The following is a 14365-nucleotide window of genomic DNA, read 5'->3' as shown; positions in this document are numbered from 1 at the left end:
GATACATGTACAACGAGACATCCAACCAGTCGTCCCAAGTGGGAACAGCTGATGTTCCCAGATTGTTCTCACTTGGGACAGTGCGAATGCTAAATTTAAAAAAGTAGCGTTCTCAGTGGGATTTTCCTAACTGCGACAATCTGAAGTGTTTCCAATTTGAATTTGCTATGATTCATCTGCAGCAAGGACTGAAAAAGAATGCCGAAAAGAGTTCCATAACACATGGAAGCCACTTGACACCCTGTGCGCAAAACCTATGAGACTGGCCTGAAAAATTCGGTTTTCTGTGAATACCTCGACAATTTTTCCTGGTAATGTGAGGAGTCATTATTAATGACTTTCTCCAGTTATTATTGTTAAGATTTCAGCATATCCCCAAACGTTATCGTTAAGAACTTTGAACTTTTAAGGTCATGTTATGGCTAAAAAATAAATAAATACAGGAAACTTAGTGACGTCCGTATATGAAATTCTTCCCACAATATCCTTAATTTCTTGCAGTAAAGTAGCTCAATGAAAAGACTGGTCATCAATATCGTTTGAAATTTGTCAAATATACTGTGTGCGCAGGGTTCAAAATTAAGGTTGTGGAAACAGGCGAAGTAAGAAAACCTGCTGATCAATACCTTCTAGACTACATGTACTTCAAGTAGGCCATTACTTTGGTGGTGCAAGCCGTACCACACTCAAGAATGCATGCATTTTTACAGAACACCACCCGACTGGTTGGATAAGTCCTTAGTGCGCACATGTCTGCGTGGCAAGCTTGGAACCAAAAGAGCTACCATCAGTAACTTTCATTCTAGTCACTAGAGTGGTCTACATGTTGGGTGCAATCGGTTGATCTGTATTATAGCTCAATCAAGGGCAAGTTCGATCAGCGACAACTTATTAATCAGTGGTCGATTTTGCCTCGTGCGTGGTACATATTTCAACTACATAAGTTACCAACCGAAATCGACCACTGGTTGACAATTTGTCACTGATCAAACTTAACCCTCACTGTACAATGTGTTGATTACTCTATCTACTAATACAGTAATTGCATTTTCTTTCCAATTCACGGCTGTGGACGACTTTTTCAAAAAATAAGGAAAATAAAGTCGGATCAACGATTGGTGCAATGCCCAACAACACCCCCAACAGAATACTTGCACATGTAGCTATAGAGAGCCAAAGTGAATACGTCACACACTCTTGTGTATATAAAAAGCATTAGCGAGAGTACCCGTGCGTGAACCAATGCGCGCGCGTACTCCATTCGATTGTAGGGCATCTACTGGTTCTAAATGACATCACACTTTGGTACTCCATAGGGAATACACTGAGTAGACATTGTGGAGATCAACAACATTACCGGCATGGGAACAACTTTTGTCCCCAAAACTCAATCTCAACTTCCCTTACCAAATAAATTGTCCCCTCCAAAGCTGTAACGACTTGGTAAACACTTTTCAAAGGGTGCAGATACAATGATTGCGCCTGGAACAACACACACCATGACATATAGACCAACCAACCTTGACGGGTGGGTCATTCAGATTTTATGTGTCACCGTGACATTTCCAATGCATAAATACGAACGTACACATCCAGCAAAACAGTAGCGTTCAGCATAGTTGAGGTGGACTCCTTGACCGTACCACGTCAGTCGTAATGTAATGAAGACTGGTGTCCAACCTAGGCTAGCGTTCAGCATAATCTCGAAACCTGCACAAATTTATTGTACTCCATAAAATCCATTTGTTACCAGTACTCACTTACGGTACTTGGTTCCTGGTTACTTGGTTGATTAATCCTCTTCTCTAATGGGATTATCAACTCAGGAGGGGTCCAATAAATTTGCTCAGAAGTCAAGGTTAGCTGAAAAATGCCAGTCACTGCTTCGGTTGAAGTTCAACATGTTCCGACACAGGCCGGCTGAGTTATTTGTAGAAATGCGAAGAACAAAACACTCAACAAAACCTGCCATGGCCGGTCATGCTAGTGTAACTCAGTCACAGGAATAACATTAAAACCTGCATGAAAAGCAACACTTACCATCCTCCGACACCTCTGAAGACGATGGTGTTGGAGGCGCTGGCATGACCTGCGTATATTGACGATTTCTCGGGTCACTAGCACGCCTTGCCATGTTTACGTTTTCCTCTAGCAATTTCACCGTCGCTGGGTCACACAATGAAAACACTGTGGGCCTATTCTATTTCTAAACAAGTAAAAAACCACGTCTCGGATGCAGACTCTCCGGACATCACGCACGTGATGAAATCCATACATTCATGGATTCCCCGCAGTGTCGTTTCGGTTCTTGATGGAGATTTTGCAATGTTTTGGTTAGGTAAAAAGTCAAGTCCTTTCGACGACAGTGCAAGGAGGCAAAATGACAGAACCACACACAATGCAATCGAATCTTGCATGCACACGATCTTCCGGGATCGGGATCCAGCGCGGTACCCAGACGACAACTCAGATCGTTGCAGATTATCAAGGGAATTTGGGCGGCTGAGCTTTGGGTACCATACGGACAGCTGAAACCATTTATTGTCAAGCCGCCTTTACAAATGGTTCGTGCTTCATTAATTTAGCAGTAAATATTGATCTTAATGTTTTTGACAGCAAGTGGGTACATATTTTGCTTTCGCTTCTAGATCACAGTAGTATCACAGTCAATAGGTTTTTTGTTATCGGCTCACTCATGGAGGTGGTTCACCTTTCAGGCTACACTCGTCATGCTCGTGGAGAATTATCTTCTTCAACAGTTTTATTTGCCCATGGGTAACGCCCCCAGTGTGGTTGTGGCCAGCGCCTGGCTCCGGCCCCGCCCCTCCTCGGCGTTTGTCCCCAGCCTGTGCCTCACATTTTCAGACCTGCAAACCTAGCCGTAGTCTTTCCTGAGGTCAGGCATTACCAAACAATAGGATAAAAGGGTATTTAAATTAGCTTTCACTTCATTTGAAATTTTAATCTATTAATTAATTGTGTGGTAATGCCTGACCTCAGGAAGGAGTGTGGCAGGTCTGCATTTTTTAAGAGCCAATATGGTCACTCAGTGCTCGTACCACAGCTCTATGCCCTGGCACTGGCTGTCATTACAATCCAACTAGCCTGGGGGTGGAGGGGTTAATAGTTGCTTTGATTCATCCATTTAATTTTTAAAATTCTCCTTTAAGGCAGGTAGTTATACCTTTTCCATTGTGTTGGTTTTTTTTTTCAACATAAAACCCCACCCCTAACAAACAAATTTGCAATATGTGTGTGGGAGGTCCCTTCACCCCTGCCCTTGCAGTGTCATGTATATGTACATGTATGGTACATGCCACTTGATCCAATCATGATCCAACTCCCCTGGGTGGGGCATTCTTGAATGGGGAGTGTATACAGGGCAAATTACTGATGAATATTCGGTCCAATTTTTTTTCCATACCACTACCCCAAGATTATAATCTCCTCTGCCAAATTGCAAAAACCTTTCCAGTATGCATTAAATATGCCATTGTTTAAGAGCAGGTAAGACTGCCTCAGTTACTTCAGCATCTAGGCTACAAAAAAAGCCCTTGGTCGAGTGCTTATAAAAATTCAGTTTTTATGTAATGGTTACAGTCTGAATGCATCACTTCATTTTGAAATCTTGCCTATGTGAATGTACCATCTCGTGCCCATGCTCTCTGGCTTTGTTTCCTCCTAACAAGTTCAACATTAATGACTGTAGTTGGTACTAAACATACTTTTGATATCTAGGTCATTAGGTCAAAACAAAATCTCAGGTTATAGGTATACTAAATGGTCAACAAGAATACTGATTCATATTTCTCCTCACAAATTTGCACTGGGCTTTCCAAAACTAATTTTAAACACTAGCTTTCACAAGAAGATATGTGTATTTTTTGTTCACAGTTCCAGTAAAAATGGCATCATCAGTGGCAACACCTGAATCACTACCCAGCAGAGGGAAGATCGGAATCATTGGAAGGTTGGCCAAGTGGTCATCAGTGTTGTGGCAGAGTCCCTCGCTAGTCCTTTCACAAATCCCGTCGCAAGACTGGCCACAAGTACGAGGGTGAACAGTGACGAAGGAATGTTTCCGTCACAGTTCATTTCAAGAATTCTGTGACTTGCGATGAACTTCCAGGGACTAGTGATGGACTCGACTTCAACACGGCTGTTCAGTCGATCAAAAGGTTATCAACTGGTTTGTCAGTGTTCAGTCTCCTCTGTGGAACAAGTTCTTGTGACCATCTCCACAAAAAAAACGACAATTCACGCTTTAAGATCATCTTTTCTTTCATGCAGTTCAACAGTGGCATATACATGTTTTTGTTTGCAATTTGTTGCAGTCAGTAATAGATGCCAAATTGTGGTACTGTTGGTATAAGTTGAATACACGAAAAAGTGACAGATTTGCATAAATAAAGTAGTCGATGCACTGCCCATTGATTAACAGCTCAGGTGGTTAGGAGCTGGTAAATTCACACTTTCAAAAAGCTTTCAAACCCTGCTTTCAGAGGTGGTTTGTGTTTGTATTAATTTCCAGTATTGTTGTGAACAGTCAGAAATCCTTTGGAAATGTTCATGTAATATTTCTTTCGAAGTACATGTAACTTTCAATGTTTGGGGTTTTTGTGCCTTCCCGTTTTGACTTGTGCCTGAAGAAAGTATCAAGTAATTCAGATTTCCTAAAGTGTACTTTTTGTAACTTTTTTTCTGAACACTGTAACACTAACTTAACATGATTCCTGTTAGTAATTCAACTGTGGCCAATTCGGTGACTGCTGGTTTTTTTTTTTTCATCATTTGGCCACAGCGGTCTGATTGGACGAAGCTGGACATTGATATTCATCAGTGCTGGATACAATGTCACAATATTTGATATTGAACAGTCCCAGGTGAGTATATGTACTTCCAGGTTTTCATGCTCGCAGGTGAGCCAAAAATGAAAAATTTAACCAACTGACTTGACACGCACTACGTACATCATCAGGTGTGCTGATGTGGGAATGTACAGTGGGTGAACCTTACATCACAACTCTGTAGAAATGCAAGTTAAGATTTCCTCCAGCTGAGATCTTCCAACCCTTCCTCCCAATTCCAGGGTTAAAGACACATATTTCTCAAAAGCGCAGTTTGTCATGGGCGTCAATTTTGTCTATGAATTTATTGTTTGTCATTTCATTTGAATTCCAATAACTTTTCAGCTTTCAAGTGCCTTGGTTGACATTGACAAACAGCTGGTGGAACTCCAGAAATCGGGACTGCTAAGAGGCACGCTGACCCCAGAACAACAGAAGGCACTTGTCAGCGTGACTAGTGACATGAAGGAGGCAGTCACTGGCTCCCTGCATATACAGGTTGGTAGTCTGCAACCCGTGTCGAAGATCAAGTCACAACTCTGCTTGACCATAGTTTGGCGCACATCACTGATGGATGGTTGGCCAGGTCAGGTTGTCCGATCTGGGAGCAGACCTTTGGGCACGTTTTCATCACGGATAATCCATTGCCTTGTTTTGTTATCAAGCAAGGAGGAAACCACTGACATAAAAAGAAATGTGCGAGGTGTAATGCATTGTGAGAGGCTGATTGGATATCACAAAATCCCAAGGGGTATTTGAGACAATTGTTTTACCCCATCTCATTAAGTAATTGACCAGTGGTCATAGTAAAGCTTTGCTTCGAACCAAGTGTGGAATGACTCCTTTTTAGACGGGACCGTGAAGAGGTGCAAATGCTCGGGAGATGAATTTCTTTGTGTGCTGGACAGGAATGCGTGCCTGAGAATGAAGCCTTGAAGAAGAAAGTGTTCGCCGAGATAGAGCAGTTTGCCAATGATGCGACTGTCCTCTGCAGCTCCACGTCCTGCATTGTGCCTTCAAAATTCACAGAGCATCTCAAGCGACGTAGCCAGTGCATCGTGGCTCACCCAGTAAGATTTGTTCCATGAGAAATGATAGAACAGACAACACTGACCACTGTTAAGGGGTTTTTGCATTTCTACTGCTTGAATCTTGCTGGACGTTTTAGACATTTGCACTACAAAATGACATAACGTAGTGTTGCCATGCTGTAAACTGATATCTTGTGGTCAGTGCATGATATGTCAATTAATGATGAGCCAAACCATTGTTTCCTTGCACTTGTCACTTTGGGATCTTATGAACTTTTTTCTAACAGGTCAATCCACCTTACTACTGCCCTCTTGTTGAGATTGTCCCTAGTCCATGGACAGAGCAGTCTGTCATCTCGCGCACACGCACCCTATTGGAGGAGGTGGGCCAAGTACCAGTGACAGTGAAGAGGGAGGTCGATGGGTTTGCACTCAATCGACTGCAGTACGCCATCATCAACGAAGCCTGGAGGCTGGTTGCCGTAAGTACACAACGGTCTCTGCTGGTGGCACCTGAGAGAAATATTCAACCGGTGAAAATGTTAACAGCTATTGCTTGATTGACTTGTCTCATTCAAAATGATTTCATCATTACCCATATGAAATTGCTGCACTTTTGTTCCTTAGCAAGGCAATTTTCTTTCCATTACTTTGGCTATTTCCTCGAAGAATGATGCACGTAGACAAATAAACCTATATTCCGAAACAGTCTGAATTTTTTTACGGTATCAGTGGATTTGAAAATATTTATTCCTTTTTGACTCAAAATAGTTAAGTTTGCGCATCAACACCAAAGACTGCTTTTTGTTTTTACCTCTTGCAGTCATGCTTGAATACATTCTATCAATTTGGGGTCCAGTTTTTTTCCCGTCCCTGTTACATCTGGCATGCGATTTTTTAATTTATACAACTCATTTTTTTAATTTCCAAGATTGAAAAAGTACTGCACATTACCTGCCAACAAATGAAAATAATTCAGTGATATATCATTTGTTAAAGTATACACGTCAGGTGTAATAGGGACGGAGAAATATCAACACTGGACCCCGAATTTACATACACGTTTTTTGCAGGATGGGGTAATGTCACCCGAAGATGTTGACAAAGTTTTCACTGCCGGATTGGGAATGCGTTATGCATTCTGCGGACCGTTTGAAGTCATCCACCTAAATGCAGAGGGTAAGTTCCGAAAGGTTTCGCATTAATCATCTGAACAACTCTTTGGTTCATTGGTTTTTTTCGTACCCGACAAAATTGGGTTGGTTAGTGGAGATTTACTGCATAATTTTCACTTTTGCATGTGTAAGCCGGAATCCAGACGAGTTTCTGCTTGATGAATGTAGGTAATTTCAGAAATTAGGGGTCCATTTTTTTCATGTCCCTGTCACATCCGATTTTGTAAATAACAAAGGTGAGATGTAACATGGACACGAAAACGTCACACTTTTGGACCCCTAATTTCTGGACTTACCCATATTCACAAGCTTCTGCTTTTTATATTTATTGTATCTTTTAAACTGGTGAACTGGTCTTTACAGTTCTTCCCATAATACTGGTTGCAGTGAAAATATGGCCCCAGCCAGCACCCAAGGAAGCTCTGTTGCGGAGGAGAGATAAGATGTTACAATCCCAGATGAAACCCCGGTTGAATGTTGATCAGAGTGAAACACTTTACGGCAGATGTGCTCAGGAAGCAGTTTTCTTCAAGAATTCTATTTTCTTTCATCCTACTCTCTCCAGGCACTGCCAGCTATCTGGAGCGTTATGGCTCCACCATAGAGCGCGTAACATCAACGTTCGGGCCATCACCGACATTCACCGGACAGGCGTACAATGCTGTTGTGAGTGATAGTAACGCACACTATCCTCTGGACAAGCTGCAGGAGATCCGTCAATGGCGCGATGCCAGGCTTGTGGCGTTGGCCAAATTAAAAAAGGACTTGGAGCCTCAAAAACCTCTCCAATATCTACACTGTGCTTCAGGAAAATGATAAGCGCCATTAGACATGTGAATATTGTCATTTTGAGGATTGGTGTTTAAAGCAATGATTTCATGTCACAGTTGAAACTTCTGCAGCTAAAGTAATGAAAGATGAGCAGTGCTCTGATTCTTAATAAATTTGATTACCTCTATATGCCCCTATACTTTGAAACTTGATCAGCAATGGCACCCTGCAGAATATTCAGTCAAAAGTTCCATTTTAAATGTAGAATTTTCAAATTTGAATAAGTTAAATAAACGTGATTGGATATGATATATATTTTTAAATGTTTACAATTGAATCTGAATTTTCAGTTTGCACAAGTTATGCAAAAGTTATTCAAAATTAAACGCAAACAATAAAGTTTTTGTTGATTTCTTTCAATATGAATATTTTTATGAATAATCAAGACATTTGATCTATATTTCTTATAAATTATATAATCTTGCCAAACCAGCTAGTGGCTCATAGAAATTAAAGTTTCCCAGGAATTACCACAGATCACACCACAAAAGTGATTATACCATGTGATTATAACTGTTTCAGTTATTACACACCAAACTCACAGAGTATTTGGCTCCCTTCCCACGCTAAGGTACAAATTCTTCTCTGCAGTGACAGGTACGGTATGACTGACCAGTGGGAAAAGAGGACGAGACGTGCTTACCGCAGATTTTATAGGAGTGCCAGGCTAAACTGGTATCCTCAAATAATTGTACAAACTGGCACACCTAGTAGCCGGGAACCAATTAAGGTCCAACTTAAAATCCGAATCGCGTTACAATACTGTGTTTGCAACACGTCACAATGGTTTCCCCTTTTTTGGACACTCAAGTGGCTTGCTAGGTTACGATTCTGCGAGAAACCTTTGCTGCAAATGTGACAAGTAAAAATGGCTTGTCCATGAAGTGCATTTGTAAGTTAAAAAAAACACTTCTGTCACAAATAAACGACCTTTCTTTTCTGTGAGACAGTTGCGTTGGGTACATACACCCGCAGGAAAATGAAACGGTCCGGGTGGGCCGGGAAATCTGTAATTGGGTATTATGAAACTATCTGAACACTGTCTTCCCGGAGCGTAAGTCGTTGGGTGAGGCATGTAGGAATAAAACACATTATTGTTTAGTATAGGATCTGGGCCACAGAAAAGCCCTTTGTCCTGGTACGTTTGTGCTAAAAGCTTAATTTTTACAAACAAGGTGATGGTTTGAACGCATCATTCCATTTTGTAACCTTACCTTTGTGCACGTTCTATCCAGTGCCCGTGTCTTCTGACTTTGTCCCCTCACGAGTGCAACATTTGGGAGCGAAATTGGTGCTTGAAACTGACAGCTAGGTCAATCGGTCAATACAAACTCTCAGGTTATAGGTATACTACATGGTCAGCAAGAATATGTTAATCCACATTTCACCTCACAAAGCTGCACAGGGCTTTCCAAAAATAATTTTAAACGCTAGCCTTCACACGTAGATAGGTGTATTTTCTGTTCAGTTCCAAAATGGCATCATCAGTCACAACACCTGAAGCACCACCCAGCAAAGGGAAGATCGGAATCATTAGAAGGTTGGTAAACAATGACAAAGGAATACTTCTGTCACAGTTCATTTCAAGAATTTTGTGACTTAATGTGATGGACTTCCAGGGACTTAGTGATGGACTCCACTTTGACAATGCCATTCAATCAAAAAGTTATGAACTGGTTTGTCAGTCGACGGAACAAGCTCTTGTGACTGTCCCCACCATAAATACAATTCACCCCTTACGATCTTCAGTTCTGGCATCCAGTTACCAGTAGCACATGTTTTTGTTTGCGATTTTGTTGCAGTCAATAAATGCCAAATTGTGGTAATGTTGGATTAAGTAAAATATATAAAAACTGTTAGAGATCTGCAGTAGCCAACGCATCACCACATATTAAAATTCAAGTGGTTAGTTGGTACAAATCACACTTTTAAAGAAGAGTCAAGCTTTCAAAACCTGTTTTCAGAAGTGGTTTGCGTTATTATTAATTTACAAACTTGTTCATAAGGTTATGTAAATTGTTAGAAATCTCTTGGGAAATATTCCTGTAACATTCTTCGAAACAGCTTCCATTGTTTGGGTCCCTGAATGAATCCTTTTTGAATTGTGCCCGAAGAAAGCAAGTAATTCCAATATCCTAATGTCTACTTTTGTAACTTCTTTCTGACCACTTTACCACCATCTTTACATGAATCATGTCAGTAATTCAACTACGGCCGAATGGAAAACATATGTGCCTTGATTTTTTCTCCTTATTTTGGTCCCAGTGGTATGATTGGACGAAGCTGGACATTGATATTCATCAGTGCTGGATATAATGTCACACTATTTGACATAGAACACTCCCAAGTGAGTACATGTAGGGCCCGGCTACTCCAGAGTTTTACAGGTCAGCCAAAAATGGTGACTTTTGCACTGAAATTCTCTTTGCACACCACGTGTTCTGATAAAGACGGGCCACATACTATAAACGACCTACAACAACGAAACTCCGTGGATTTGAAAAGTTCACAGGCGTGGACGGGGGGCACTCTGAGACAAAAAGTACACAATGAGGAAAATATTTATAGAAAAAAAAATAAGTGCGCCAACCATTGTAACAACGTCATGTACAATGTTTCATAACTGATCCTGCTTATCTGCAAAAATGAGCGAGACATTATAAAAAAATCTCTGGCCTAACCCCTTCCCACTGGAAAATTCCTGGATTCGCCCCTGGTTTAGATACTTCCAGCTGAAATCGTCCAACCCCTCCTGCCTATTTTAGGGTTACGAGACAAATTTGTCTTAAACACAAGGTCTGTCACAGGCATTGATCTTATCAATGAATTTATATTATTTTGCTTAAATTCCGTTAACATTTCAGCTTTCAAGTGCCGTGGCATACATCGAAAAATAGCTGGTGGAACTCTAGAAATCGGGACTGCTAAGAGGCACGCCGACTCCAGAAAAACAGAGGGGGCTTGTCGGTGTGACCAGTGACATGAAGGTGGCAGTCACTGGCGCCCTACACGTACAAGTAGGAAACCCCAGTGTTGAAGTTCAAGTCACAACTTTCACCATGCATGTAGTTTAATACACATCACAGTATGGATGTATGATTGGACAAATCTCGTGGACCACGTGGACCAACTGGGACCACACCTTTGGGCAAATTTTCATCACTGATTCATCACAGCCCTCCTTACTTCTGCCGATCGTCCCTAGTCGCTGGACAGAGCCGTCTGTTGTCTCAATCACGCAAGCCCTGATGGAGGAAGTGGGCCAAGAACCAGTGACGGCGAAGAGGGAGGTCGACGGGCTTGCAATGAATCGACTGCAGTACGCCACCATCAATGAAGCCTGGAGGCTGGTTGCCGCAAGTACACAACAGTCTCTGCTGGTCAAGGACCTGAGATATTGAACCAGTCAAAATATTGATAATGCTTGATCTACTTGTCCTATTCCAAAATGGTTTCATTGCTCACATGAAATTGCTGCCATTTTTGTTCCTTAGCAAGGCAATTTACCTCAATTTACACACGTTTTTTAACACTACAGATCATTCCTTGAAGAATGAAGCAAGAATGATGCATGTTGATAAACCTGGAGTCCAAACAGTTGGCATGTTTGATGCCATCACTGGAATAGTGCACTTTGTAAACTAAGAAATATTTGGACAGAAAATAGTTGTAAAGTTAGTGGTTTTTCCACTTGCGGTCTTGCTTGTATGCATGTACACGTTTCCTGCAGGATGGGGTGATGTGACCTGAAGATGTTGACAAAGTTTGCACTAACGTATTGGGAATGCGTTACGCATTCTGCGGACCATTTGAACTCATTCACCCGAATGCAGAGGGTAAGTTCCGAGAGGTTTCGCATTTATCATCTGCACAACTCTTTGGTTTTGTGTTTTTGTGTGTGTGATAAAAAATAATGTGTGGGTTCAATGTTATTGTAATAGTTCCCCATCTGTCAACAGAGACGTACTTCAAAATAACTGGATGATTTCCAGTTGGCTACCAAACCCAGAGTCCAAATGACTACTGTGGCACGTAGTTGTACGCCGTCTTGTCCATCGCCCATCCCAAGCACACGGGAATGCAAATTGATACCGGCGGTTTCTGCTTGTCGCATATTCACAAGTTTCTGTTCCCCATACATAATCTTTCAAACTGGTGAACAAGTCTTTGCTTTACAATATGTTTGCGGTGGAATTGTGGCTTCAGCCAGTACCCAAGGCCTGTAATCTTGGACAAGTTTTTATGGGAGAAGACGAGCAATGGGGGCTGAAAAGAGATTGGTAGATGTTGCTATCCCAGAAGCAACGCCAGTCGTACATTGATCCGAGTGCAATGCGATACCACAGAAATGCTCAGGAAGCAATTTTCCTCTTTAAATCTATTTTATTTTGTCTTACTACTCTCTCCAGGCACTGCCAGCTATCTGGAGCATTAGGGCTCCACTATACAGCGCGTAACGTCAACATTCGGACCGCCTCCGAAATTCACTGGTCCAGCCTACGATGCTGTCGTGAGTGATAGGCAAGTATGATTTAAACCTCTTGAAACTCGCGTTTATTCATTGCAAATAGTTAAATACGTTTGGCAACTTTTATAATGGGCAGTCTTTTGACTTGCTAGACGTAATAGCCATCGAGCCTTTCAACTCAACATCCGCAGACGTGTAAAACGCCTAAAAAGTTAATAGACAGAAACATCAGTGAATTTACTTTTTCTGTTAAAAACGAGCGAGGTGAGCTCTTGAATAATATCTACAAAATTTTAATCGAGTTCGAAATTTTTTAAAACGCGTATATAATAAAAAAAAAATAAATAAACGTCGAGTCAAACATGTATCCGGATTTGGGCAAGTACCCAGAGTTAAACTCGGTCGAACAAGCAGAGACTAAAGTCTACAGGCTCAAAAAGATCAAAGAAATCCAATCGCAGATCTTAAGAGAACGCAACACTCGCGAAGTTAGTTACAAAAAGATTAAACGACTTTTAACCGCGCTCGGTTACGTAGAGTATGACGAACAAGCGATAGGCGCAACTTCTGCAGCTATAGGAATTCCCGCAATCTCGGAAGCCATTACCAGCCCTGTGGGTCTTGTTATGAAAAGCATTGCTATCGGCACATTTGGCGCTTAAGCGATGTTAAAATACGCCAGCCGCCGACTGTCGCACAAAACAAAAAAACACGATCAAATCCGCGTTCTTGCCGACGTCAAGCTAAACACGATCGAGGAATACGTTTCTCACGCTATAGAAGACGGCGACATATCCCAAGAAGAATTTGTACTGATTTTATCCGAGCTGAAAAAGTCTAACGAAATGAAGGAAAAGATCCGCTCAAATACGACGACAAAATTGAAAGAAAGTAAATTGACGAGTAAAGAAGAATTTGAACGAGTAAACGAAAGAACAATCGATAAACCAATTTAAAGATTCGTTGCAGTACGCAAAAACGCCGTTTAATTTCGTAGTCGCACTGGGGTCATACCTGGTTCCCTCTGACATGGACTTACGCATCGGAACGTTTGCAGGTTATAATTACAATTTACAAATTGCGACCAAAGACATGCAGACCGGTTACATACCGAGCTTAAATTCTGGTGTTATTCAAACCGTTGATTTTGACGATCAAGTAGAAGAAAGCCCAACAATTTTACCAAAACCAAACGTCAAGCCAGATCCTATTCTAAACGTTAGCTGTGTCTCAAGCTGTTAGACGTACAAAACGAAGAAAAACTGTCTTTAACTATTGGAGTCATCGCCGTCGGTGTAATAGGCTTTATGCTGTATAAAGTATTAACTTAGAAAAATAAAAAGCACCAAAAACCCTCCTCAAATTTGGCGAGGGTTTTTAATTTTTTTGGCCCAAGTTAAAACTATTGTTAATTAGCTATAAACGAAATCACGTTTTTTGTATAAAAGTCAAAATTACATAACGTACCGCTAAAAACAATTAAGGTCAACACGTGATTTGCGATCCAACCAACCGCTTTACTCGCCACGTTGAATAACCACCCTAAAATACTGCCAATTTTTTTTTCCGGCAAAGCGCCTAAAGCTTTCAACCCGAGTTTCTTCAATACGTTAGCCAAATTCCAAAATTGCCGTTTTATCCAGTCTGTCATGCTTCCTTTACTCTGTGGTTTTGGTTCAGGTGCTGGGGTCGGTTCCGGCAGCTCTCGCGGCGGCCACTATGCTACTGACGATGGTACTCACGGCTAGTGAAAAAGCCGTTAAGAGGGTTAGGGTCACAAACATACATGTACTGTTAAAGGTTTCTCTTACAGCTTTTAACTGTCATATACATATAAGTCACGATTTTAAATTCGTCTGTACTCTCCCGTGGGTTTCATTTCACTATCCTAAACGAAGCGTTTGTCACAATTGTCACATCGGGTAAACGGTTTACCTCCAGTGTGGACCCTCGTGTGTGTTAATAAATGGTTATCCCGAGAAATAACCTCTGCCATAGAAAAGTAAACGGTTT

General features: G+C 41.4%; 2 protein-coding genes and 1 pseudogene across 4 annotated transcripts in view; 2 read left to right on the top strand and 1 right to left on the bottom strand.

Moving 5' to 3' along the window:
• The window catches only part of LOC110981531 (beta-chimaerin-like), a 54426-nt gene extending 52250 nt beyond the window's left edge, over positions 1–2176 (bottom strand). Inside the window, exon 1 of the mRNA XM_022239148.2 lies at positions 2041–2176. Coding sequence (XP_022094840.1) covers positions 2041–2134 — 94 coding nt within the window. The 5' untranslated portion in view covers positions 2135–2176. The remainder of the gene's footprint in view (positions 1–2040) is intronic.
• Positions 2177–2427: 251 nt separating this feature from the next.
• LOC110981535 (lambda-crystallin homolog) lies at positions 2428–8381 on the top strand. Of its 2 annotated transcripts, none has more exons than XM_022239154.2 (8): positions 2428–2564; positions 3895–3970; positions 4802–4883; positions 5193–5345; positions 5756–5917; positions 6166–6360; positions 6952–7057; positions 7619–8381. In XM_022239154.2, the coding sequence occupies exons 2-8, from the start codon at positions 3906–3908 to the stop codon at positions 7867–7869; spliced, it is 1014 nt and encodes a 337-aa protein (XP_022094846.1). In that variant the 5' UTR covers positions 2428–2564; positions 3895–3905; the 3' UTR covers positions 7870–8381. The 2 variants fall into 2 exon arrangements, with proteins under 2 accessions (XP_022094846.1, XP_087003022.1); XM_087146896.1 differs by lacking the exon at positions 2428–2564 and adding an exon at positions 2569–2587.
• A 286-nt stretch (positions 8382–8667) lies between these two features.
• LOC110981494 (lambda-crystallin homolog) lies at positions 8668–13652 on the top strand (annotated as a pseudogene). Its single transcript, XR_015427885.1, has 5 exons — positions 8668–8950; positions 9353–9424; positions 10150–10231; positions 10749–11244; positions 11615–13652. The product of XR_015427885.1 is annotated as a lambda-crystallin homolog (transcript).
• The last annotated feature ends 713 nt before the right edge of the window (positions 13653–14365 follow it).

This window comes from Acanthaster planci, linkage group LG15, assembly GCF_054643075.1.
Source record: "Acanthaster planci isolate LZ-2023a linkage group LG15, COTS_SCS, whole genome shotgun sequence".
Taxonomy (NCBI): Eukaryota; Metazoa; Echinodermata; class Asteroidea; order Valvatida; family Acanthasteridae; genus Acanthaster; species Acanthaster planci.
Note: the sequence above shows the minus strand (reverse complement) of the source record. Positions and strands in the feature narration are given on the sequence as shown.